General features: G+C 50.9%; 1 protein-coding gene across 9 annotated transcripts; it reads left to right on the top strand.

Moving 5' to 3' along the window:
- Positions 1 to 25950, top strand: Csf2rb (colony stimulating factor 2 receptor subunit beta). Of its 9 annotated transcripts, none has more exons than XM_037197642.1 (16): positions 1 to 108; positions 1211 to 1412; positions 2041 to 2060; positions 9907 to 10081; positions 11148 to 11271; positions 13934 to 14121; positions 15617 to 15774; positions 15852 to 16020; positions 16505 to 16640; positions 16762 to 16919; positions 19361 to 19500; positions 20330 to 20489; positions 21411 to 21501; positions 21687 to 21744; positions 22413 to 22516; positions 23170 to 25950. In XM_037197642.1, the coding sequence occupies exons 4-16, from the start codon at positions 9994 to 9996 to the stop codon at positions 24284 to 24286; spliced, it is 2691 nt and encodes an 896-aa protein (XP_037053537.1). In that variant the 5' UTR covers positions 1 to 108; positions 1211 to 1412; positions 2041 to 2060; positions 9907 to 9993; the 3' UTR covers positions 24287 to 25950. The 9 variants fall into 9 exon arrangements, with proteins under 9 accessions (XP_037053537.1, XP_037053535.1, XP_037053530.1 ...); XM_037197640.1 differs by lacking the exon at positions 2041 to 2060 and adding an exon at positions 2193 to 2309; XM_037197635.1 differs by lacking the exon at positions 2041 to 2060 and adding an exon at positions 2193 to 2309 and having other exon boundaries at positions 9911 to 10081.
- Positions 25951 to 27378: the final 1428 nt, after the last annotated feature.

The following is a 27378-nucleotide window of genomic DNA, read 5'->3' on the forward strand; positions in this document are numbered from 1 at the left end:
CATTCTGCTCTCTGTTTCCTCCCGACGTGGCAAAAATAAATAGGAAGCGCCCAGGGCTCGCTGCTGCTTGGAGGCTCCCGAAGGAGGCTGCCTGAAGCCGATGCAGAGGTGAGGCTTCCTGCTGCAGAGCAGAGATGAGCTCAAAGGAGGGGTTGTGGGGTCTCCAGACAGAGAGGGACAGGAGGAGAAGGAGCTGGGGTGGTATCTTGCTCCGGGGACCTGAGGAGGTAAGACTTGGCCCCCCTGGGAAGACTAGGTCCCCAACCCTGAGGCAGTTTGTAGGGGAGGGGGCACCCAGGACTGTACCAGGCAGGGACACAGCCAGAGCTCTGGGAGGGTTAGGGCTGCTCTGGGGCTCTGTGAGGGTCAGTTTGGTCACTGGAGGTCTGGTGGCAGGGAGGACTCCCCTGAAAGCTCTACCTGGGGGTAAACACCCTGTCCCATCTTACTCTGCCACCCACAAGTTAGTTCTGTCCTTGTCCTGGGCTTTCAGCCACCCTTCTGTGGGATAGGGAGAGTGGGAGACATAACCCTCTGTTCTCAATTAGAAATGAAGGGAGGAGAAACAGAGAGAGAGAAAAAAACAGAGAGACAGACAGAGAGACAGAGAGAGGTGCTGGATAACCTGGTTATCTCTGGGCCCTTCCCAAGTGAGCTTGACAAGTTACATCCAGTCCCATGGGAGGTTCTATATCTCCTCCTCTATCTCCAACATTTCTTTATCCCAGGACCTATAGATAAGTTCTCTCTCTCTCTCTCTCTCTCTCTCTCTCTCTCTCTCTCTCTTTCTCATCACACTGTGCTCTGAACCACTATAGGTCATTTAGACTCAGGACCAGATGTGTGTGTTCTGTACCTAAGGTGCTGGCTGGGAGATGTCTCATCGCACTGCAGGGGACCTGTCCCTGCTGGGCGATTATACACTCAGCCCCTCTGCTGACTGGACTCAGAGCCAGCCTGACCACTGTCACATCTCACAGCTCACAAACTGGCTCATACGTCCCTTAGGCTGTGTCCCACAGGTCGTACATTAACCATTGTTTGAGAGAAATCTCATGACCTGTGAATCCAAGAATTTGCTTGAGGCTCAGGTCCCTGCTCTGCTGAAACCCAGCACACAGTGCCTTTGAGCCTAATTTGGCAATGAAAAGGGACCTTCACCTACTTCTCTGTGGTGCCGCGCCTCTCCTCTCCCTACCTCTTTTTAAAGGGCTTTCAAAGAAGACTCCTTCTCTGTCTGCATGGGCTGCAATGCCGTTTCAGACCCTACCATGTGGTCGGCTCTAACAAGTCTTCTGCTGGACCCTGACATCCGGTACTGGAACCCGAGGGGTGTCGGTGATGCTGCCCCGTGAGCGCCTCCATTGCTGCCGCTCTCTCCTCACCTGACCCCAGACCTCCGTCCTTCCCTGGTGAGTCCCTGGGGTCTCCTAGGACATTCTGTCTGTCTGTCTGTGCCAGGAATCTTAGTGCTAAGTCACGGGGCCCACGGGGCCTGGGTATGTTCCTTCACCCAGGCTTGCTGAGTATAGAGACACCTGTTCTCAGGCTCCATCTACTGCTGGTGGCCTGGCCACACTTAAGGAAAATGTCTCCCTTGTGGCCTTTCCTCTAAATCAGTGTTTCTCAACCTGTGGGTCGTGACCTCTTTGGGGGTCGTAAGGTACTTTCACAGGGGTTGCCTAAGATCGTTGGAAAACACAGATAATTATGTTATAATTCATAACAATAGCAAAATTACAATTATGAAGTAGCAATGGAAATAATTTTATGGTCGGGGTGACCACAGCATGAGAAACTGTATTAAAGGGTCGCAGCGTTAGGAAGGTTGAGAACCACTGCTCTAGACCCTCTTGACCAGATTTTGTGGTGGTATCACTCAGTCTCATCTGCCTAAGGACTCACCTCTCAGCTGCTTTCTGCAAAACTTCTACACACTTCAGCAGCCCTGGGAGAGATATTAAACCTGAAATCCTGATTTCTTTAGCAACACTGACCACAGCACAAGTAGCCTGAAAACAGCTTCTTTGATTTTCCTAGGTTCCTTCACACTGTAAAAAGTAAGTGGCCCGAGACCCTTGAGCATTCGTCCTCCTCCATAACTGACCCTCTGTCTCCCTAGGACCACATTCCAAATCATAAAAGGATCCCATCCGCTCTTAGGGACACAACTCTCTTTCTTTTTTCTGTAGGGCTTTGTCCACTGTGTCTCTGTTCACAGCAACTGCTGTTATTGAAACTCTCACAGCAAATATGACCTGGTGAATTGTTTCATTCCCAGGCCTGGAGATTTTCCACTATGGCAGAGGGTGAGTGCCGGGGTATAGGAAGGTGTGTGTGTGTGTGTGTGTGTGTGTGTGTGTGTGTGTGTGTGTGTTCACACAGGGGACTGACTTGTAGCTTCACCAGACAGGTTCCTGGGCCTGACTGTAGGGGTTTCCCTCCTTAGAGGCCCTGCCAGAACATTTTTGCATATTCAGATTCTAACTTTATTAATTCATATCTTGCTTCTTTGTAGTTTCATGGTGAGTAAACTTTGCACTCACCCCTGGCAACTCTCCCCCATCCATTCATCATTTTTAGTTTTATTGTGCCAAGTTGCTCATGTCCCAGCACTGTAGGAGAGGGCATGGTTCATCAGTGTTTAATGTCAAAGACACAGACACCTGATTGACTAAGGGTTAGGATAATCTAGAGTCATGGATGCTGCCGACATGTTACTGCACTTGTGTCTATAAAAGGATGTTCAGAAGTGGCTGCTTTTAAATTATCCAGTAACATCTGGATAAGGAAGCTCAAATCCTCTGCTGAATTTGAAAAGTTCTGGCTTCAGCACACTCCACCTAATCTGACTTTTTTTTTTTTTTTTTTTTTGAGGATCTCAGAAACATGGGCTTATTAACCATGGATTTGGGTTAGTGAATGGTTTAAACTAAACAAACACTGCTTACAGAAGTGCTGTGTGAACACACCGCAAACAAACAAACAAAGGAAAACCCCACAGTGGCCTTTGGCATGCCAGTTAAGTCATTTCTAAGGAATGCATAGTGGAAAATGTCTGCAGCATTTAGACACAGAAGCGATGTAAAGGACCAAACCCCATTCAGATGAAGAAACCAATTCCAAAAGGTGTTGGCATTTGTCCAAAGTCACCAGTACCATCCCATTGGTATAAACCAATACAAAATAATCAACAGGAAATACCAGTAGTTCTAATGTGACTTTCAACGTCAATGTACAAGTCTTGGCTCCCATTAGAATATAGATATTTTTTCCACACTAGTATTCCAAAAACCAAGTTTCCATATATAATATATTTATATTATGTAATTTGTATATATAAATTAAAATACAAGGAGGTGTTGAGCTGTTGCTCCCCGACGGGGTGCCAAGTTCACCTCTTTCCGTAAGGACTGATGGGATGCAGAGGACTCTTCCGGGTCGCCTCTTGGCCAGCTCCACACTGGCTTCCACAGTCTTTGGTTAGTGAGACCCGTCAGCTCTCACTGCTGTGCTGTGCCACTGTTCAGGAACCTCTGGCAGAGGCTCTGGGCTCTTCACCAGCATCTGGTCTCCTTTCATTCACTGTCCTCCACTGGAGTAAAGCTTCCCCCTCAGGGCCAGGTTTCCTTTCCTTTTGAGATGCAAGGGATGATTCGCCTCACTCCAGACAGGCCGCCTTTCTCAGGTTCCCCAGCATCAGTCAGTCTGTCCTACTCCAGAAACCCCTTTCCCACTTTGCTACACACACAAGGGACCTTTCCCACCACACTTTCTCAGGCTCTCTGCCCTGGCTTTGTCCTATTTTATTCCTTGTTTCCCCTGAAGACTGGAATAGTTCATGTCCTCTTGGTCGCTGGTCTTGCAGGTCTCTGACTTGAGTCATATCTCAGAGGTGTGTTTAAAATGTTAGCAGTGGAGTGGGGGGAAGAGGGAGAACAGGAGGATCTGTTGTTGGTATGTAAAATGAATAGAAAATTTCTTAATAATAAAAAGAAAACAAACAAACAAACAAATAAATAAATAAATAAATAAATAAATAAATAAATAAATAAATAAAGTATTACCAGGTATTGTCATCCCACTGAAAAAGCTTAGAAAGGCAATGCCCCCCTCCCCTCCGAGTCTCAGTGCACAGGATGGAGTTCCCCTTTGTCCTGACCTTCATGGTCTTTATCCACATGTTTGAGGGCCAACTCAGTCCATGTATCGTGTTTACTTACCTGTGATGAAAATACAGTTCCCTGGGTTACTGTTCTGTTTTTCCTTTGTCAGGGTTAGAATGTCTAGTGTCATATAAAATGTTTTCATCAACTGTCACTGTTTAGTTTGCTCTGTGTGTGTGATCATGGATGCACGGGTGCACATGTGCATTCATGTGGAGGCCAGACGACACCCTTGGGTGTCCGTCCTTAGGTACAGTCCACCTTCTTTTGCAGACAGAGTCTCTCGCTGACCTGGGACTCAAGTAGACTAGGCCGGCCGGTCAGCGAGTCCCTGGGATCTGCCTGTGTCTCTGTGCCTCCCCAGTGCTGGGACCAAAAGTGCCACCGCACTCCGTTTATCTTCATTGGCTTCTGGGCCTTGAACTCAGGTCCACATGCTTGCAAAGAAGACCCTTTACCCCCCAGCCTCCGCTCCTGCCTTGTCTTCTGGTTTGGGTTTTGTTTTGCTTTGTGGTTTCTGGTTTCAACGTTTTACTCAACCCCCAAGATTAAAGATGTGTTTTTAATGCTCTTCATGTTTTACTTTTGAGTTTCAGATCTTTAATCTTCTCTGGATTTGGAATGGAGGGTATGGTGTAAAGAAACAGTTTAACTTAAAAGCATGGTTCCCTCATTGACCACAAGTCACCAGTCACAAGTGTTCAGAACCTCTCCCTCTCGGTGGCTGGAGACAGAATTCCATTTCTGAGATCTGACACACTTGGTTATATTCCTTATCATTTTTATTTTTTGCCTTCCCTGCAGTTACTTCTTTTTCTTTGCAAATGCATCGTGCCTCTGCCTTCTGATTCAGAATCAGCTCATCCAGGGCATTAAAAATCCTTCTATATCCTTTATTTATGTTGCACTGAGCATCACAATTGTTCTCAGCATAACTGGTCACTGGAGACAGAGGTGGGACTTTCTCCCACGCCTGCCTTGGCCAGGAGGGGAGCCCTAAAAGTTCCCTTTGGCTCTGGCACTGTCCTGGGTTTCAGGCAGACACACTCAGGACATCAGAACAGTTTGCAAGTTAACCATTTCCGTTGTCCTGTCAAGTAAACTGGTGCTATTGTCTCTTGCTGGTGATACACTGAGTAGACTTCTCAGCGGCCCTCCTTCCCTGATCAAACGTTCCTTATGTGACCACCATGTACGCTCCTTCAACAAATCAGTATCCAAAAGACTTGTGGAATTGTTTTTGTCTGGGGTAAATTTCTGTCTGCTACCCACCCCCCAAATATTCTATTTCTTCATAAACTCAGGAATTAGGGTGAAGTAAGTTCTGTTTTCCCCCTTTTTCTCCTCAGCCTTCCTCTCTCTACGCTTACCCTTCATCCTCAGTGACTTTTAACCATTACTTGTTCTGTTTTGTTTAGGACAGATTCTCACAGTGTTGCCCAGGCTAGCCCCAACTCCTAGTCTTAAATAATCTCGCCTCAGCCTCCCTAGCAGCTGGGACTGAATGCACACCAAGGCCCTGACTCAATCCTTACATGTGAACAACCCCTCCTAATTATAAACATAATTCTACGCCAGCACTTGGGCTTAATTAACATATTGTGTCCTCCTAAAGGCAGTTTTCATTTCTCCTCCACCTCAGCCTCAAAGCTGCCCCCCCCTTAGTCATCTGCGCTTTGGCCCCGCCCTCCCCACAGCTGTGTGTTCTCACTGTTGTTCCACACACTGGCTTTTCTTCCCCGCTGAACTAGTGTCTCTCTTCCGATATGGCATGCTGGCTTGCTTGGAATCTGTCTTTCCTGAAGACAAACAGCTAAAATAACTTTTTCAGGAAATATCTGAAGATTCTTCCAGCCTCCGTGTAATCAAACACTTTGATTGATCCTGAACAGCAAGTAAAACTTGGTCTTTTTAACTTGTTTTTATTGTTGTTTATGTGGTACAGGGCACGCATGGACCTCAGCATGTGTGGAGGGCAGAGGATAATTTTCTGGGCTCAGTTCTCTCCACTATGGAACCTGGGACTTGAACTCACATTGTCGGGCTTTTGTAAATACTTTTACCTGCTACATCTCCCTGTCTCCTCAGTGTGTGGTTAGAAACCAGGGTCCCTTCTGAGAAACTGTGTGCCAATGTGATCTTTGTCCTGCTGGAAGCAGCCTGCTGTTTGTTCCTTCTGGAGGCTTCTCTAGGGTTGCCCTTCTATTCTTGAAAGACTGAATGGTCACATTAGTGCATAAGTGAATGTCATGTTACCATGGGGGACCTTGGAGGTTTGAACTTGGTCTCTGTCCCTTATCCAGCAGCCCCCTCTTTGAGTCAAGTTTCTCCCTCTTGTTTCTGGGTTAGCAGACAGACCTCTCCTTTAAATCCAGAGGGCATTTCCTGGTACATTTTGCTTGCATATAGAAACTCTCACAAATGGTGCATAACTCCACAGGTGTTTAATTTTCCCCTCACATAAAAAGACACCAGAAACAGATCTTGGGCTGTGGTAGTCACTCTAGAGTGACAAGAGGAAGCCTGATTCTCTTCCTATTGCACGTTCCTTGGGTGTGGCTTCCATCCTTACCTCATGATCCAAAACGGCTGCTGGAGTTCCAACCATCACTTCTGAGATATAGGTTAGAAAATGAAAGAAAAGAAGAAGGGAAAATAAATCAGACCTCTTCCCTTGCAAGTCCGTGTCTTTTAAGTGACCTTTGGGAAAGATACATCTAGGGCTCCACTCACATCTCCCTGGACAGCATTTAGTTTTGAGACCATGCCTAGTGTCGGGAGAGAGTGAGGACATTGTCTTTTATTCTGTGCAAACTGAGACAAGAAGGCAAGGCACAGCTGGGCAGCTGGCACATGGGCACATGTGTCCCTGATCCTCTGCCTCTGCTTGGTTTCTTTCTCAGAGCTTCCATGGTGCTGCAGACTGTGTCCCCTGCCTGTCCATATCCTCTCCTTCGCACATCCTTCCCAGTCAGGTGCTTGTCTGTGGGGTCCCTTCTGTGACTGACCCATCACTGCATGATTTTCCAAACTCCTGGGTCTCTGTCTTCAGACATCTTGTTTTGACAACAGCAGTCTGTTTAAATGGCTCTTGGCTCTACAGTAACCAAGGATGCAGGCTCAGAACTTCAACTTTTCCTGTCCTTGGGCTCTGTCTGGTAATAAAAGTATGTCAGAGCAGTCTGTGTTGGAGCAGACACAGGACACGTCCACCACCACTAATCAGGAAATACGACCTCCCAGGGAAGCACAGTTAGAGAAGGAGAGTCCTAAGCTACACCTTGGCTCAGTTCCAGCCTGTCTCTCACAGCTGTGACATCATGGGCCTGTCACTCAACATCCCTGTACTGTTTCCTGTCTGTAAGGACTGTAACAGTTGCCTCATCCCGATGTGTTAATTTTTGCAAAGCTCTCTGCCCACTCCCAGGCTGATGGTGGGCATTGAACCTTAGTTGGGTGCTAATGTAAATTCTCTGTACATATTTAAATACTATCATGAATTCTCTGTGCGTATTTAAATACTAATGTGAATTCTCAGTGCCTATTTAAATACTCTTCTCCTATTCATCGATGACACAGCTCTGTTGTCGTTGCAGTCGATGATGGAAACTTGTTCTCCTTGAGTACCCATGTCCCCTAAAGTCTTATGTTGAAACCACACCCCCAATGAGAGGGTGGAGATTGGGCCTTAGGGAGGGTGATGGGGTCTCAGGATCAGAGCCCTTTAAGGGGATCAGTGCCCTTATATTAGACATTCCAAGAAGCTCCCTAGATGCTTACACATGGTGGTAGCAGTGAGAAGCCCATGTGGAAGAGGCCTCATCAGGTCTCAAAGCTGCGTGTGCCTTGCCCTTGGCCTCGCCACTTTCCAGAACTTCAAGAAATAAATGTCTGTGGTTTTTATGAAATGTTCCATCAGTGGTGTTCTGTGACAGAAATCCTCCCAGATTAAGACTTTGGGGTATCTTTGGAGGGTTTTTTTCCCCATGTTGTCCTTTGCTCAGTGACTCTGCTGACTTTATAAGAGGCAGGGGGTTGGGCTTCAAAACACTTCCATCACTCTTTGTCTCAGAATCCTTTGATTCCTTTAAGCTTAGACAGCTCAAGGGTGCAGGCCTCAACAGTTTGATGTGACTGCATCCTTTGTCTGTAACTTCTTCATTAGCCTCACGTTTGGGGAGTGGTGTGGGATAGAGGTTTGGGATTTGTGTGTGTGCCGCTACTATGTATTAGTCATGTTATCATTTTCAAAGGGAATATTCCATCATTTTACATTGTTTACTGATTCTTCTTCCATTTATGTAGAGCCTTCTGGGGTAAAATAGCACTTTTTCCAGTCAAGGTGTGCACTGACTAGATAGGTAGATAATTGCTAGGTAAGAGATAGGTGAGATAGATAAGATAAGGCAAGATAATTGACAGACAGACAGATAGGTAGATCTATACATAGGTAGATAGATCTATAGATATGAAGATAGATCTATAGATATATTAATAGATAGATCTATAGGAGGATAGATAGATAGATAGATACATAGATACATAGATAGATAGATGATAAATGAATGTGTAGACAGACAGATACATGATACATACACATGGATTCAAAGAAAAATGGACAGGTGTGTACATACATAGATGGAAGGATGGGTAGATAGATGGGTAATTTATAGATGCAAAGGTAGACAGATGCATTGATAGACAGGTGATAGATGGACAGACAGGTGTGAGTGCTCTGTGTGCCTTGACTGAAGTTTCCAATGGCCTTGTAGGAGAAGGGGCCACACAGCAACTGCTCTGCTCCTCTGGTACTTCCCAGATGAACCAAAGAAAATGAGGAAATCCCCAGGCTTCAGAGAAAGGGGAACTGGGAAGGAGAGGGGCCTGAGGGAGGACAGATGGTAAACGGAGCAGAGGCGGGGGAGCACCAGGCTCTGCATGTGCTAGAGAAGGGGCAGGTGTGTGTGTGTGTGTGTGTGTGTGTGTGTGTGTGTGTGTGTGTGTCTGTGTGTGTGTCTGTGTGTGTCTGTGTCTGTGTGTGTCTGTGTGTCTGTGTGTGTCTGTGTGTGTGTGTCTGTGTGTGTGTGTCTGTGTGTGTGTCTGTGTGTGTCTGTGTGTGTGTGTCTGTGTATGTCTGTGTGTCTGTGTGTGTGTGTGTGTGTGTGTGTGTCTGTGTGTGTGTGTCTGTGTGTGTGTCTGTGTGTGTCTGTGTGTGTGTGTCTGTGTATGTCTGTGTGTCTGTGTGTGTGTCTGTGTGTGTGTGTCTGTGTGTGTGTGTCTGTGTGTGTCTGTGTGTGTGTGTCTGTGTATGTCTGTGTGTCTGTGTGTGTGTGTGTCTGTGTGTGTGTGTGTGTGTGTGTGTGTGTGTGTGTGTGTGTGTGTGCAGAGACAGAGACAAGGCAGCCATCAGACCTGGCTCCCTCAAAGGTGTGGGTCTCAGCTCCTCCGTGGGGCCTGGTTCAAGAGAAACAGCCTCATTTCCATCTCAGGGCGCTGCCCCATGATCTAAGGGGCATGCTGCCTCTGAAGCCAACAGCCCCACCTCTCCCATGGTCACGCTTTAGGCCAACGAGGCTTAAGGGAAGGGAACAGTCCCGGTCACCACACATCAGGACCTATTCTTTGGGTTCTGGCCATTGGCATCATCCCTGTCCTGGGCAGCTCTCAGCCTACACACCCTTCTGCAGTCTGTGAGTTAAGAATCATAAGACCTGTAACACGAGTGTGGTCCAACCCCCAGCCAGGCAGCGACACAGCACCCCAGAACAATGAGGACACCACCCTGCCCATAGCTACAGTCCACTGTGCAGCCACCTCAAGTCCCAGAATGGACCAGCAGATGGCACTGACCTGGGGGCTGCTCTACATGGCCCTGGGGGCTCTCTGCTGGGGACATGGTGTGACAGAGGCACAAGGTAAGTCTGGAGGCTCCTTCCCTTTCCACCCCGCTTCTTAGCAGAGTCTGGGAGGAGCCACGCCCACCATATCCCCTGAAGATCCCAGATCCCAGGAGCTCCAGCCACTGTACCCATCTGTCTTCCTTTGTCTCCTTTTCCTCCTTTTCCTCCCTCAGGACTCCCCTGGGTCCTTCTCTTCCCTGTTCTCCAGCTTCCTGCTCAACATTGCCTGGCCCTGGAGCATCCGGCCCAATGGTGTTCCTCTGTACACATAGGGCTCAGTCCAACCTCCAAAGTCCTGACCTCCAATGAGCCAGCCTCTTCTCTGCCCCTCCCCCAGACACTCTGCTCCTCTGAGGGTTCCGGGATCCCTTAACCCTTGTTTTTGGCAACTCTGACCTAAAACCCTCTCCCCACAATATCTATAGCCCTCTCCTCTCCTCAGAGGCCCTGTGGGATATTTAGAGGCTCCTGAGGCTGGAAGACTGTCCTCAGTGCCACTTAGAAGTCCTCCATGGCAGTGTGGGAGCCACATCCCCTTTCCCAAGCCCAGGTTCAGAGAACAAATCAGCAGATCCGGACCCTGGACAGGGAGAGGCTGCTACATCACAAGGTCGCTGTGTGTGTGTCCTTCCAAGTACACCTCAGAGAACAGGGCAGGCCAGAGCAATGCTCCAGTGTGGGCCTGTGCAGCCAGGCCGTGCAGTCACAGCTGAGAATCCACTGGACACTCACGTTCTCTGCAAAAGAGGAGAGTCCCCAACACAGCCCCACCAGGCTCAGGGCCCCCCATCTATCTGGTCACCAGGGTGGGCCTCAGCAGGAAGCTGGAGATGCTGGTGCTTAAAAGCGTTGTGGGAACCCAGGCTTCACAGTGCATGGCTTTAATTGCAGCGCTCAGGAGACACAGGCGGGGGATCTCTGTGAGTTCCAGGACAGCCTGGTCTACATGGCAAGTTTCAGTACAGCCAGGGAGACACAGTAAGACCCTGTCTCAAAAAAACAAAAACAAAAATGAACAAACAAAACCAGGGGGTAGGGGGCACCTGGCGGGAGGTGGTGACTGTCCTGCTTCTCTCCTCAGAGACCGTCCCTCTGCAGACACTGCAATGCTACAATGACTACACCACCCGCATCATCTGCAGCTGGGCCGACATGGAGGACGCCCAGGGCCTCATGAACGTGACCCTCTATCGCAAGCTAGAAAAGTGAGTACCACTGAGTCCATTGGGATTACAACACAAGGACCATGCTCCCCCAACCCCCTCCACCCCGGCATCACCAATGATGTGCAGCCTCCATCCCTGGTCACCTTGCCTCTGTGCTGCACTGCCCCCCAGCGCCTGCAGTGGCCGCAGCAGTTCTCCTGCCCTGAGCATCCTGTCCCTACTCCCCTGCTCCTTACACAGCCTCCTCTCAGGAGCCCACACTTCCTAACCTCTTCCCAGGATTTCATTCCTGGACGCACTCCCCCAGGATTTGGCTATCTCCAAGGAAACCAAACTGCACCTGTCACTCAGAAATACCCCAAGTCAAATGGCCCAGCCTGGGCCCTCATCTACCAACCCACCCAGGATGACCTCCTTGTAGTTCACCTTCATGTGACTCAAAGCCGCCACACTCACCAAGGTCCTTTGGTGTCTCTGACAACTCCTTCTGGTCTTTGCTTCCCTTTTCTCCTCTGTCCACTGCAGAGTGTGAGATCTGTAAATAAGGCCCTGGCTTCCTATCTATATGCAGTCTTTGGAGAGCCCACCATGGGCCATGAGCAGAGACGCTCAGATGAGGATATCCGTTTCTAGTCCAACACCATAAGCCAAATTCTGCCCTTGACTCCGACTCCATGCCTCACTTTGTTAACTGGGAAGAATGGTAGCTTGACTCATGACCGGGAGGGCTGGTTGAAAATGGCTTCTACCTCCTTTCCTGCCTCTCAGTGAACACTACTATGTTTGTCCCCCAGTGAGATGCAGTCTGAGCAATGCAGACACCATCACCATCCAAACTACTTACAGTCACAAGGATGGCACCATCTCCTCAATCCATCACCCCAAGTCTTTCCTCAGCCCCTTACTCAGTGAAATCCTTTGAATCCTGCTCCAAAACAAGTCCACCCTTTCCTTCACTTATGTCCTGACATGCTTGTTATTAACACACACACAATGAAAGCCTCGTTCCTTGTGACAGGACTCAGGACTGTTTTGCTTGTGGCAGGAAAGCCAACACTCAGGGACAAGTGGTTAGGGCCAGGGAAAAACTGATGGCCAAGTGTACAAACCGAACAAGATTCCAGGGACAGAGTTGGCAGAGACCACTGTGCGTTGGTGTCAAAGTGTAGGACTTCTGGAGGGACTTGGGGAGAGGGTCCCTTTGGTCTCAGGTGGGCTTTGAGGCAGTTACCAAGTGGTCATGAGTTTCAGTGTGATCGGGGTTTCAGACACACATGCTCCGATTACATGAAGGTCATTGGGTCATGGATGTCCTGGGCACTGCACATCTAAAGAGATATTATTAATCTGTCATGTTGTTTGGTTTTTTGTTGGTTTTGTTTTGATTTTGTAATTAGGCTCTGAGGCAGCAGGGAGGACCTTTCTCTGAAGGTCTGACCCCCTAACAGCAGTGCAGAAGCATGCTTATTGATTGTTACACAAACGTTGTTTATGGTTAAAACAAGCCCTCATACCAAAGCCCCAGTCTAATCTATGTTTCATGAAAGAAAACATCACTCCCCTGCAGTTTTAGTCCTAATGTGCACTTTTTGCAGTATTTAATAATGCAAGACATCCAGGTATGCCAGGACAGTCTTGTGACTGAAGTCACTCGAAGGCTGTAAAGCTCCTTCAGAAAAACAGCTATCTACACAACAGACAACCATCACTGATCTCTACTTCTTCAAGGTCTACAGACCTCTAGAAAACAAATCCTTCATTTGAATGTTTACACTAGATACAAAGACTGTGCTAGATTTCTTGCTACTAATCCACACATTTTCTCCTGAGATTTATGAGCTTGTCTCTTTATTTTCCCAGAGATTGTTAACCTTGCAGTTGAAGATACAGAAAGGGGAAGACAGCAGAACTTCAGCTAGAGAATGATCTTGACCTGTTTTTATGGCCTTAGTTGGAGGTCCTGTCTAGAGCTAAGCTCATGGTAGACCAAGGATAACAAACTGCTCTGCCCTGTGGCAGCCCAAAATAGCCATTTTCAAAGTCAACTAAAAGCCTTTGAAGCCAGGGGCTTTTCGGGCTCCCCCTGAGTTGCACTCAGGTTTCAGTGAGCATTGCCTGAGCCAGGTCATTAACCTAGACTGCACGCACACTCCTCTCTGTGAATTCTGGTTACAGGCCTGGTGGCAGCCCCAGGGACTCTGCACTTGGTGATGTCAGCCCGATGCAGAACCTGCCTGCTTTTCCCCAAGTCACTGGGGATTCTGTCCATATGACACATGCAGTGAGTTCATGTGTTGACAGCCAAATCTAGGCTCCTCACCCTGGCCTTTTTTTTTTTTAATCATATACAACATTTCTCATAAAACATATGTTACTTGGTGGTTAAATGTGTGCCTGTTCCCATCAGGGTGCTCACTGCATGGGCAGGTATGTGTGCATGTGTGTCTCTGTGTATGTCTGTGTGTGTGTATCTGTGTTGTGTATGTGTGTGTGTGTCTGTACAGCTGTGTGTATGTGTGTAATGTCTCTGTCTCTGTGCATGTATGTGCGTCTGTGCATGTGTATATGTCTGTGTGTATCTGTGTTGTGTATGTATGTCTCTCTGTGTATATGCTTGTATGTGTGTGTGTTGTTCACTGCCCGACATTGACCCTGGATAAAATCAGGCATGTAGTAGGAGCTAATGAATGTTCACTGACAGGAACTATCCAGTGTCCTGTGACCTCAGTGAAGACCTACTGTGGTCAGAGTGCCCGTCCCCCCACCGGTGTGTGCCCCGAAGATGTGTCCTCCCCTACACACAGTTCAGCATCACTGATGAAGACTACTACTCATTCCAGCCGAATCGGGACGTGGGCATCCAGCTCGTGCTTCCACTGGCCCAGCATGGTGAGGAGCGTGGGTCCTGCCTGGGCAGTGGGTACAGAGTGTGTAGCTACCAGAGGTGGGCGAGAGTGAGTGTCTCCGGGATTTAAGGGCCATGCCCTGGGGCTAGAACAGATGTGAGATGAGGGCTCTGCCTGAGGGTCCCCCTGTCCCACCTGCTTCTGCCAACTCCCAAGTCCCCAAGCTGTCCTCTAGGAGGAGCCCTGCCTGTGACTCTGTAGGACTCTGCAGGTCAGGGAATGCTGGTCTTACTTGTCCTGCCTCATGACTGTAACACCTCCCCTATGACTGACAAGACCCACAGAAATCCCAAAGGAGGACCGTGGATCAGGGATGGCCATGATAGGTCACGTTGACATGCCCTTCCACGCTTCTGACCCAGAGCCCGGTTCTCACACTCTCTGTCCCCAAGGGTGAGCAGAGGTCCCCAGCACCCATGGCTACAGCATGGTCTTAGGGGACCATGATCATCCAGGAGGTTTGTTTGGGGACAGCAGCAGACTGGTCCCCAGCATTTCAGACTAAAGGAGAAAGTGAGGTTTGCATTGAACTCCAAACATCTGTCAGGCTCTTAGCGGGTCCTGTTTGCCCTTCAACCCTGCTGGCTTGAGTGGTGTGGTCAAGTGAGTGGTGTCGGGTCTGAGAGAGCCCCTCCTCCTGGGGGATCAAGCTTCAGGCAAAGGGTTGGAGACATACAGGAGCCAGCGGCCACATGCAGGGCCTGCAAGGCAAAGGGCTCTGGCCATCAGGAAGGGCTTCCCAGGAGGAGCAGAGGAACTTTGCGGCTGAGTCCTTGGTGTGGGAGGAGCACAGAGTCCAAAGCAATTCTAGGCCTGGAAACCACATGCGCAAAGGCTGATTACCGGGGCGTGGCTGGAGAGAGTGTGACATGCTGGAAAACCCGGCCACATTCATTGTATCCAAGAAGCCTCAGGGTGAAAAGTCTGGACAATGGCAGGGAGAGCAAGAGATACAGGCGGCTGCATCTCAAGCCTTGATACAGGGAAGGGGGCAGGAATGAGGTAAACTTACCCTGGTGGGACAGGCAGGGAGAGGAGTTACAATGATCCGTGGTGAGACAAGAAGAGGGACAAGGGGTTCTGTCTGGGGCCAGGAGTCCAGATGTCACCAGGGGAGAGGACACACTGAGCAATGACAACAGTAGGCACCAAGGGCACTGGAGAGGGTGGGTGGCAGGAGAGGGAGCAGGGGAGGCCACAGCACCCTCTGCTGGCAGGAAGGCCCCAGTGCCCAGCCCAGCAGCAGGAGGCCCCATTTCCTTGAGATTCAGGCCCTGGAAGGCAGGATTGCTGTCAAGTCTGGTCTCCAGGTTCAGCTCCAGGCCTGAAGTCAGAGGAAGGGTCCTGAAGCTCTTTGTCCTGATCATCAGCTGGTGGGGGCAGCACTGAACCTGGGCCCAAGGGGCACCCAAATGCCAGGCTGTCCTCAGGTCTCCCAGCATGCAACTCTCACAGACCCTCTGCTTCCTCCCCTACAGTGCAGCCCCCGCCTCCCAAGGACCTCCACATCAGCCCCTCAGGGGACCACTTCCTGCTGAAGTGGAGTGTGACCCTTGGGGATGCCCAGGTCCCCTGGCTGGCACAAGAGGACATCCAGTTTGAGGTGACTTACAAGAGGCTTCAGGACTCCTGGGAGGTAGGACCCTCAGCCATCTGTGCCCAGCCTGGTGGGGTGGCCTAGCAGGCTGCCCTTCAGCTCCCGTGTCTCCACAGGATGCCCCCAGCCTCCACACCAGCAACATGTGGGTCTCTCTGGAGCCGAAGCTGCTCCTACCCAGCAACATCTATGTGGCCCGGGTGCGCACTCGGCTGTCCCCAGGCTCAAGCTTGTCTGGAAGGCCCAGCACATGGAGCCCTGAGGTGCAGTGGGACTCCCAGCCAGGTAATGGGGCCTGTAGGAAGTGCTCCTCTTCAGAGCCCACACAGTGGAGACTTAGTCTGGACAAGGGGCTCCAGGAATGCCCTACCTGGTCATCAGCGCCTCCCACCAGCCCCGTGTCCCCAGTGTCCCTATCTGGGCCACTCTGTCTCACAGACTGTGAGATCTATGGCCACACATGTGTTCTGTTCGTGCCAGTGACAGTCAGGACAGCAGCAGCAGCATAGGTCCTGTGTGTTATCAAGGGTTGGGCTGGGTGTAGGGTCACCTACGTCCCTGTGTTCACCCCACACTCAATATTTAGAACTGGCCCCCTCTCCCAAGATGGGGCACAGGTACCAATGTCTTCTCAAGCTGGGGTCACACAGAGGGCAGGCTCAAAGCAGAGCAGGGCTGATGTCCACAGCCATCCTGCCCGTGAGTCCCCTAGTGTCCCACCCTAGGGCTTGTTTGAGGGTCAGTGACTGAGGGCAATGGATCCCCACAGGGGACAAGGCCCAGCCTCAGAACGTGCTGTGCTTCTTCGATGGCATCCAGTCCCTCAGCTGCTCCTGGGAGGTGTGGACCCAGATGACTGGCTCTGTGTCCTTCGGGCTCTTCTACAGCTCCAGCCCGGCGGCTCCGTGAGTGTCCCCTCTCCACTCTGCCCTGCTTCTCCTCACCCTCAGGGCTGGACCCCCCTGAGGTCTTAGCCCGATCTGGCCCTCCCCTGACCCTGCTCTCAGCTCCACTGTACTTCCCCAGGGAGGAGGAGTGCTGGCCGCTGGTGAAGGAGTTTCAGGACAGCCTCCGCACCCGGTACCACTGCCGCCTCACCGTGCCCAGCCCCAGTCCACACAGCCAGTACACCGTCTCTGTTAAGCCGCGGAAACAAGGGAAGTTCATCAAGAGCTTTAGACACAGTGAGTTTGCCCTGCTCTGCATCGGTCCCGGGACTACAGGAGTCCATTGTGTCACCCCAGTAAACACGGGGATCTCTTGGGCATCTTTGTGTCTTGTCACTTTCAAAGTTTTGCAGACCTGTGACTCCCAGTGATAAGATGACTATTCTGGGATTAGGAAAGTGTCTCAGTAGGTAAGAGTGACTGATGGACAAGCTTGAGAACCTGAGTTCAATCCCAGCACCCACATAAAAATGTGAGTGTGCTCATGTCGACATGGCAAGAGTCAGGAGGATTGTTGGGGATTTCTGACTACCAACCCGGATCCAGGTTCAGGGAGAGGTCCTGTCTTAAGGTAAAGGTCACAGAGAAAGGCCAGGAGACATCTTTCTATGGTTTCTGCATAAGTATGTATAGGTAACCACATCCACATGTAGCCATGTGAGAGACAGAGAGAGAGACAGAGACAGAGACAGAGACAGACACAGAGAGACAGAGACAGAGAGAGAGACAGAGTCAGAGAATGACAGACAGAAAGAGTCAGAGAGAGAGGAAGAGGAAGCAGAGAACCACAGCTCACTCGTAACTCACACTCTGCTGCAGATCACACTTGTCACCCCTCAAGAGTCACCCCTGAAACCTGTTTCCTCCCTCCCCTCCACTTCCTCTCAGTGGCACACTTGTCCCTCTCAGTGCACACTTGTCCCTCTCAGTGCACACTTGTCCCTCTCAGTGCACACTTGTCCCTCTCAGTGCACACTTGTCCCGCCCATGGACCCCCCTCCTTAACCTTCCTTTCTCCCTGAGCTTTCCAGACTCCTCCTCCAACTCTTGTTTCACTTCTCAAATTCTGCTCTAGGTTTTACTTTTGTGCCAGGGAAGGAGTGTGTACCAGCAGATGGCTTCCTTGCAGATCCTGTCACACCTTCCTGGCCCCTGGCAAGGCCCTGAAGCAAGGGAGGCTTCCATCCAACCTGTAATGTGGGCCACCGTCCACAGCCAATCTCTTTGAAGGCTGAGTTCACATCCAGCATTTTCTCTCTGTGTCCTCCCTCCCGAAAAAGGGACTCCTCTGATTCAAGAGAGTCCTTCCGTATGTTATGGTCCTCCACATCATTTTTGTACAAGCCCTCTGAGGTCATCAAGCTAGGAATCTTTTGTTTTGATGGGGAGAGAGAAGCTGGGAGTGACTGAGTGACGTCATTTGTTGCCTGCCTCTCTCAGAATGAACATCAGGGCTACACTAGAAAGCCTGAGTACAGGGTCATGCCTCAGCCTGAGGTCTGCTGGCCAATTGGCTGGGCTGGCAACAAAGGTCTCCAACTTTATGTTTGGCACAGTGTTGTGGGGAGATGGTCATCTGAGAATATCCCAAGGCCTAGTTCAGCTGGTGTGTGGGTTGGATGTGGGGAGCTTTTGGACTAGCAAGGACTTCCTAGCCCATCCTGGCTTCAGGCGACTCCCAGGGTCCCTGGAGCACCAGAGAGGAGTGGCTGACACAGTCCAGTGAAGACATAAGCTCTCTACTGCTCAGGTGTTATCTGTATATGCTCTGGGACTCAGTTTCCCCATGAAAAATGGGGAAGTTAGAGCACCTCACAGGGGAAAGGGGAGAGCAGAGTAAGGACGTTCCCACAAAGTGTGCTTGTTACCCAGGCCTGGAACAGTCCATACGCCTAGGGGAGGAGTTACTGCCCCCCCCCCCCCGTATCCTACACTAGAAGAGGCACTAAGCTATGGACCACCTCACCACCGAGGCTCACCTCAGCTTCTGGCCCAGGGACCAGCTAGGGACACTGTGATTCAGTAATGCAGGGCTTTAGTCTTAGTCAAGTTTTTTATTGTTGTGAGAAGACATCATAATGAAGGTAATTTACAAAAGAGAGAGTTTAGTTTGAGATTATGGTTTCAGAGGGTCAGAGTTCATGATGCAGAGCATAGGGAGCAGGCACAGGGCCAGGAAGCAACTGGACCACATCTATTGTTGCATTTGTTTTTTGTTTGGTTTTTCAAGACAGGGTTTCTCTGTGTAGCCTTAGCAGACATGGACCTTGCTTTGTAGACTAGGATGCCTCAAACTCCCAGAGATCTCCCTGTCGCTGCCTTTCAAGTGCTTGAACTAAAGGTGTGCACCCCCAGGCCCACATCTTGAATCACAAGCCAGAGGCAGAGTACAACTCAAAGCCCACCCCCAGTGACACACCTCCTCAAACAAGGCCACACCTGCTAATCCTTCTCAAACAGTTCCACCAACTGGGGACCAAGTATTCAAACATATGAGCCTATGCACAGGAGGGGGACATTCTCATTCCAAGCCACCACAGAGTTCAAAGGCGTCAACATGACTCGGGACTAGGGAGAGAGCTCCAGAAAGGAGAGCACCTGGAACAAGTTGGGATAATGGGAGAAATTCTACTGGAGGAAGGACACCATGACATTCCCTGAAATTATCCCCGCTCCAGTCCAGATGCACCCTCCCACCCTCAACGTGACCAAGGACGAAGACAGCTACAACCTTCGCTGGGAAACTAAGAAAATGTCCTACCCTCACATCGAGCACAAATTCCAAATCCAGTACACAGATAACCCAGACAACTGGGAGGTGAGGTCCAGCACCCAGGGGAAAGGTAGGGACCAAAGGGAGTCCTATTTCCAGGAGCCTGGCTCCTGTGCCTTAGGACCCTCTTGGCCAACAGCTGACAGTCCCTTTTCTTGATGGAGGACTCAGGCTCAGAGAAGGGAGATGACATGGTCCTCTGACCAATGCTGCCCTTGAGCTGACAGAAAAGAGACAAAGTGGGTAGCAGAGGAACCTGTGTGGTATATTCCTTTAGACTGTGTGAATATGTGCCATTGTGACTGGGTTAATAAAGAAGCTGACTGACTAATAGCTAGACAGGTAGAGACTAGGTGGGACTCGGTACATACCTGGAATGAGGTTCAATGGTCACCCAGATCTGGTTGTATTTCAAACCAGAACTAGATCTGAGACAATGGTGTAGCTGCTTAGGGCACGTCTGGCCCAGCACTCACCCCATAATCAGGGGCCTGGCACCTAGATGCAGAGTGAGACTCGACAGGGCCCAATGCAGGACTATGTGACCAGGATCCTAACGTCAGAGAGGAAATGGGGTACTGAGGCCTGAGAGTGGGGCAGCAGAGTCAGGAGAAGGTTAACCCTGACACCACCGTCCCGGATGTCATGGCCTGGGACCCAAGGAAACCAGGATGACACTCCTGCATCAGACAGAATTTAGTCCAAGGCAGCACACCAGACAAACTGGGAGGTAGAGAGGGTCTGGGCTTGAGCCTGGGTGCAGCTGTTGGCGCTGGAAGAGGTGGTACCTGGGGCCACCACAGTGGTGGGTCACAGGAGGCTCTGTCCTGGGGTCCTGGACTGAGCTAGAACTTCAACACATCTGCCTCTACAGGAGAGCAAGACAGAGATCCTAGATCGTGCCCATAGCATGGCCCTGCCACAGCTGAAGCCCTCCACCAAATACCGAGCCAGGGTGAGGGTCAAGCCCCTCCCCGACTACTATGGGATCTGGAGTGACTGGAGCGAAGTGCAAACCTGGACCACTGACTGGGGTATGTCTCTTGGCCACGACCACACTCCTGGGACAGCTCCACTGCACAGGGCAAGGGGCGCTCTAGACCATTCCAGCCTGGCCCCCCTCTCCCTGTGTCTGGTCCTGGGTAACAGCACTTGTTATATAGTACACTCCAAGGGGGGGTATGGGAGAGGAGAGGATCTGTCTCACTGTCCTTCCTCCTTTCATTCAGGGCTTAGGCCTCTATTTACAGAGCACTTGGTTTTATTAGACTTTGTGGCAGCCATGACTGGTCAATCTGAGTTCCTAGTTACCATGGTTGCAAAGCTACACTAGCTACCTACACACACATTAGTGCCCAGGGATGGCAGGTGTGTGGGATCCATGGGTCCTGACCATTTATTTCCCTTCCCTTGACACATGCATTCAACACTCACTTTTCCCATGGTGATCACCAGGACACACACTATGCTAGGGAAGATCCAGGGAAGATGAAAGAGGACGTGGGAGGTGGGAGGTGGGATAAAGCATCCACATAGTTGGCCTTGTGGCAGGGGGAGACTCAGGGTGACAGTCAGTCAAGCAGAAGGAGGGCTGGAGCCATGGTCCCAGATGACAGAGAGGGGACGTAGAGGGCCGAGGTCAAGAAGGTCAGTGTGCTGTCAGAAGGGACCCTCTGTGGCCCATTTTCCATCTCCTCTGACCCTCCCTGCCCCTGGAGGTCATGCTCCATGCTGCCTCCTTCAGGAAGTCTCCCCAGGTGCCAGGATCAGTCATTTCCTCTGGGGACTTGCTGATGCTGCTTAGGGCAGAACTTCCCCACACTGAGCACTGGGTTCAGACCCAGGGGTTCTTCCCAGGGTACTGGGCCTTCCTCACAGAGCACCTGGGGGACCAGAGTCTCCTCCCTTCGCCTGCATCCTCACAAATAACCCTCCTTCCTTTCTCCTGGAACAAGTGATGCCCACGTGGGGGACAGTCCTCAGCCTGATCTTCCTCATCCTCTTCCTGCTCCTGGCCCTCCGCGTTGGCTGTGTCTATGGGTGCAGGTGAGTGCAGTCTGTGACTGAGGCAGGTGGACACGGGACTCCAGGGTCCAGCGATGACACAGCCCAACAGAGTAGCATTGCCACTCATCCCCTGGCTTCAGTTTTCCCTGTATACATGGGCACAGGAGCAGCTGGCCTGGAGGTCCCTGAACCTCTCATTCACACATCTTCCTGCTGTCTTCCAGGATGTACAGGAAGTGGAAGGAGAAAATCCCCAACCCCAGCAAGAGCCTCCTGTTCCAGGTAAGAAGGCAGACCCTGCTGCTGACTCCCTGTCCATGGCTGTCACAGTGGAGAAGGGTGGGAGACCCGGGTGGCTGGACCAGCAGGAGGTGGGTCTCTGGAGCTCCTCGGGTACCCTAAAGAGCATGAGTTCCACAAATTGCCCTATCACAGCCTGGAGCCACAGACACAACTGAGGCATTCCCTTACAGAAGATGGCTGGGGGTGGGGTGGGCTGCTCTTTGTGGTAGGTAGGGGGCTGAGGGCCTCCAGGAAAGGACTTGAGCCTTGCTGGATATCAGGATATCTCTGAGCTGCTGGGAAAGCCAGCTGCAACAAGGGTGTCTTCAGAGGGTCAGGTCCTGAGACAGGGGTGTCAAGGATGGAAGGACATGGTTGTCAGCTTCTCGTGAGACAATGTTCATGGGTGGACACCAGTGCCATGGGAGAAGAAGCTGTGGTGAACAGTGTGGTCTGCGCCCTTCAGGAACTTGAGATCTCTGGGAAGTCATAATCCCTTGCATGCCTCTTGCTTTTTTGGTGACAGAGACCTGAACTGGGTTCCTCCATGGAGACATTCTTCCCATGTCTGGAGCTCATCAAAGACACAATCCACACATGCCATCCTTCCCTGTCCCCTCCCTCCTGAGGTGACACATTCACAAGCATAAATGCCCTTTACCTTCTAGGATGGAGGCAAAGGACTCTGGTCTACCAGCAGCATGGCGGCCTTTCCCACTAAGAACCTTAGTCCCCAGGGGCCACGGAGTAACCTTGTCACTGAGCTACAGAGGTGAGTGGTTGGGTTCTGACCCTTGGGGACCCTATGGGAGGAAACACCTCCATTGGGCACATCCGAGTAGCCTGTGTGCCTCTGAAGAGTCTGTATTAGATGACACCCACTGTAGCAAGGACCACTCCAGATAGAGTTGAGGAAGATCTTCCTGATTCCCAGGTTAGATTAGACAGACTCAGGTCCAGAGGCAGCATCCTGAAGTGGGAAACCTCTCCCTGCCAGGCTGTCTGTGTAAGCCACCGCACTGCACTGGCCTCATGGTGGCAGAGTGTGCATTCCTACAGGAGTTCAGCCTGTGTGGGCAGAGCTAAACCTCTGTCAGGGTGAGTCAGCGGCCCTGTGGGTAGCAGGATGTAAGGCATGGATGGTACCCAGGCAAGGGTGAGCCCAGCCCTGAGGTTGTGAGCTACAAGGAGCAGAAGATAAGGGCAAAACCTGGGATGGTGATGTCAACTGAGCCCTGGCACATGATCCTTTGGGACACTGAACAGATGCCTATGTTGTTTTCAGGGCCCCATCTCTACCATGCCTTGGTGCTCACTGTGAAGTCCAGAGGGGTTCAGGCCTTCTGGAGAGCCCCCACCTGCTCTGGGTATTCATTAAGTATCTAGGTTCCACATCTCTCATCTCTATCTCTATTGTCCCCACAGGATGTCACATGCACATTTGGGGGTCAATGAAGTGTCGCCACTCACCATAGAGAACCCCAACATTGTCCAATTTCCACCATCTGGGCCTGATTCAACTCCATCTACCTCATCAGAACCCATGGATCAGCTTTCCAATGACCAGCAAGACCCAACAACCCCTTCTGGCAGACCTGGGAACCAGACACCGAGCTTTGACTTCGATGGCCCCTACTTGGGGTCTCTCCAAACCAACCCCCAGCCTGATCTCCCAGGCCCGTTGGTCACCCCCCAGATTGGTGGGAGCCTGAGGCCAGCACTGCCAGGCTCCCTGGAATACCTGTGCCTGCCTCCTGGGGGACAAGTACAGCTGGTCCCACTGTCCCAGGCCATGGGGCAGGGCCAGGCTGTGACTGTGGAGTGTGAGCCTAGCCTGGGGTCCACAGAGAGCTCTTTCATGGAACTAATGGACAGCCCTTCACTTGAGCCGAGGTTGGAGGAACAGGAACCAAAGGACAACCCAGTGACTCTGCCCATAAGCTCTGGGGGCCCCGAGGACCCTGTGGTGGCCTCTGGCTATGTCAGTCCTGCAGATCTGGTGCTCACCCTGCCCACAGGGCTCCTCTCTACCTCTCTGACCCCCTCTCTAGGGTCCCCCTCAGCTCAGGGCCCCAGTCTCTGTCTCAAGCTGCCTGGGGTCCCTCCTCTGAGCCCCGCTCTTCCACCTCCAGAGTTCGATGACTATGTGGAGCTCCCTCCAAGCATGAGCCAGGCCCCCCAGTCCCCTCTGGACAGTTCTGTCCCTCCTGTGCCAAGCATTCCCACAGGGAGCCCAGCAGAGCCCAGGGAGGAGGTGGCCCCAGCCTCCCCTCACCCTGAAGGCCTTCTTGTTCTTCAGCAGGTGGGGGACTACTGCTTCCTCCCCGGCTTGGGCCCAGGCTCCCCCTCACCACATAACAAACCACCTTCTCCAGGCCTGTGTCCTGAGACTGTGGACCTAGACCAGGACCTGTCTGTCAAAAAGCTTCCCTGCCAGCCCATGCCCCAGGTGCCAGCCATCCAGTATTTCAAGTCCCTGAAGCATCAGGACTACCTGTCACTGCCCCCTTGGGACAGCAGCCAGCCTGGGAAAGTATGCTGAGTCCACCCCGCCCAACCGCACCAGCAGCCCTGTACCTCAGCCTGTGGACCTCAGCCTGACATCTCCACAGAACCCCAGGGGCTTCCTTGATGACATGCACAGTCTTCCCTGACCTTAGCCCTGACCTTCAGCAATACCCTCTACCCCGTCTCTGGTTTCCTGGGTGTTGTAGGATCTTTTTTCTTTTACCTCTGACTTCTTGGAGTAGGGATGGGACCAGAGAGGCCTCTGAGGGAGAGATCTGCATGGTCTGTTTAGGGTTTAAGAACTGCTGTGGTCTTCTTGTCTCCCTCAAGCACCAATAACATGGCACAGTTCTGGTTCAGAGCATAAGTTGGAAGACTCAAGGGTATACTTTGAGGGTCAGACTTGGAAAAGCGGCAGGCTCAAGTCGTTCCAAATGGGCGTGGTCTTCTATGGCTATCTAAAGCTCCTGGGAGCCCCTGGGGTCCTTTCAGAGGGGACTGGGGACCCTCATCATGTAGAGAAGTGGCTGATGGGCAATGCTGGCTAGTGACCACAGCTGTGGCCAGGCTGGAGTGATGGAAAACAACGGGGAAGCCTGGCCTCGTGAACTCATGGTGTCAACTGCAGAAAAACCAGGGTGTGGATCCCTGCAAGGACAGGAACGTGGTGATCACACAGGACAGCACTTCCAAAGACTCAGTCTGGACATCCGGGCTGCTCTCCCTCCAGAATGCCTGGATACCTGTGGCTCCCACTGACCTCAGATGTGGGTTGCTGCAGGACTGTGGGACTTGGAAATGACTGCCTTCTTGACACTCTGGGCACCATGGCATTACCTCAGTCCATTCTCACTTGCATTATTTTCATTTCAGGTTTGCACATGACTTTTGTATATGTCTTGAGTATAGGCTTTTTTGTTGTTGCTGGGCAGGAGGGATTGGGGATGAATCCCATGAACGATTTTGTCCCTCAGAGTGTCATCCCCTCAGATGAGACTGTACTGCTCTTTCCATGTGGCCTTTATTGGGCACACATGGCTCCACTCAATGTGTTCTCTCTTAGTTTTGTGCAGGAGGCACAATGGCGCCCTCAACACTTACAGGCTGCATTGCTGTGTGACCCATTGCAGAGCTGAATCTCTCTTTGGGGTCATATTTGCAGCGGCCTTTGCAGTAAACATACATGTGCCTTCTTTCATATTCTTTCTGCATCTTTAGCCTTGTTCTGGAGGTTTTAACTTTCTAGAACCCAGGCTTACACTGCAGAGATCTCTCCTTTCGTGATCTGAGGACCTCGGTCCAGGGCACATTGTGTCATTTCTTCACCCATCAGCTCTCCATCCCTGAATCTGAAAGGCCCCTTTGTGACCCATCAAGTCCTCGGATGGACCTGCTCTGTCCCAGCATGTTATGTGGTAGCCTCACTCTGTAAATGGTAGCCACGCCTCTTTTTGTTTGATTTTGCCCTGTGTCAGGCAGAGCAAGTGTTCCTTGGTCTCTGTTCATTGCAGCAAAGAAACCCACTAACGTCTTGAGTGTGTTTCAGCGGCGATGCTCACAATAGCCTCTCAATATGTTCTATAATGGACCCCTCTAGGGAAACAAGCAAGAAAGACCTCCATGTATCAAGACATTGACTCTAAATTGCCTGGCATTAAGAGGGAAAGAGCATTGTAATAAAATATTTGTAACATATCACACAAAGTTGTGTGTGTGTTGGAAGGTTAGGGGAGAGGATATTTTGAAGCCCTAAGTGCATTGTCAAGCAGACAGATTCCATAGGTTGGGACATTTGGTCTTTGAGACTCTGCAGTTAGTGTCTGTCCCCACTGATGCTGATGATACTGGTCTGGGGACAGGGTTTCCATTCTGAGAAGGCAAGACTGTGGGGACAGTAAAAGGTGCAACATCTGGAGGAGGAATGCACTAGCAGAAAGCAGATCCGGCCAGCTGTGAGCCAGCTGTGTGACATTGCCGTGGTGGGCATGGGCCGCACTGCATTTGTCCAAGTCCACAGAATGTGAAATGCCAAGTGTGCACCCCAAAGTCCACCTCTGTGGTTGGGAGGCAGTGGTGTATCCAAACATACTTGTCCGATGTGCCACTGTTGCCATGCCTGAGGATTGGAGTCTCCCAGAGCACTGTTGCTAACCCTCGTGGTAGCATCAGAAGAGGTCTTTGACAGATGTGATGAGGTCACGAAGTCCAACCCTGTCAATGGGGATTGGTGCCCTCACAAGGGAAACTCAAAGAGGCACCCACCCCCTCCACCCTTTCTGCCATGAGAGGAAACAATAAGAAGGGCCTGCCTGTGAGGGAGTCACTCTAGCCAGGAACGGAGTCTCTCCTTTCTTTTCTTTGTTCCTGGAGGTAGGATCTTGCTATGTAGTCCAGGCATGCCTGAAACTCATTAATGTAGCTCTGATTGATCTTGAAATCACTATGTAGCCCAGGCTGGCCTCAAATTCTTGGCAATTCTGCCTCAGCCTCCCCGTACTGAGACGACAGCCACTTGCTGCCACATCTGGCTTCAGTGGCCTCTTATTCTGGGTTTCCCAGTCTCCAGAATCACAAGAAACAATTCTACTACTTGTAATCCCCTCAATTTTTATTTTTAGTTTTTGGTTACAGCAGCTCAAAGGGACCGAGATAACGATGGTGCAAGCTGCTGGTGTTGGGGAGGCTATGGGGGACCATGGGTACTCTATGGATCTAAATTTTGCAATGAACACAAAATCACCCCAAAAAATAAAGTCTACTTTAAAAGTATTATAAGAATATTATATCTCATGCCTTTCCCAATTCTGGATATTAAGATTTTTTTCCCCTAATATTTACCAACCTGGCAAATAAAATAATGTGTCCAACTTTAATTCTCATATTACTGATTACTAGTGAGGATACTTTTGATCAGTTTTGTTTATTTTCCTCTGGGTCCTTATTGATTAACTGTGACTCTTTATTTATGATGGCCATTAAGCCGGTCTCTACCATCTTCAGCCCATTTCCTAGCCCTCAACCATCTAACCAGTACCCTGTGAACTCACCATCATCTCACCCACCTGTTTCACACCCCCATTTCCCACACCCATGTCCCCATATTCTTAGAGGATCGGGCCTCCCAGA

Source organism: Peromyscus leucopus, chromosome 20 (assembly GCF_004664715.2).
Source record: "Peromyscus leucopus breed LL Stock chromosome 20, UCI_PerLeu_2.1, whole genome shotgun sequence".
NCBI lineage: Eukaryota > Metazoa > Chordata > Mammalia > Rodentia > Cricetidae > Peromyscus > Peromyscus leucopus.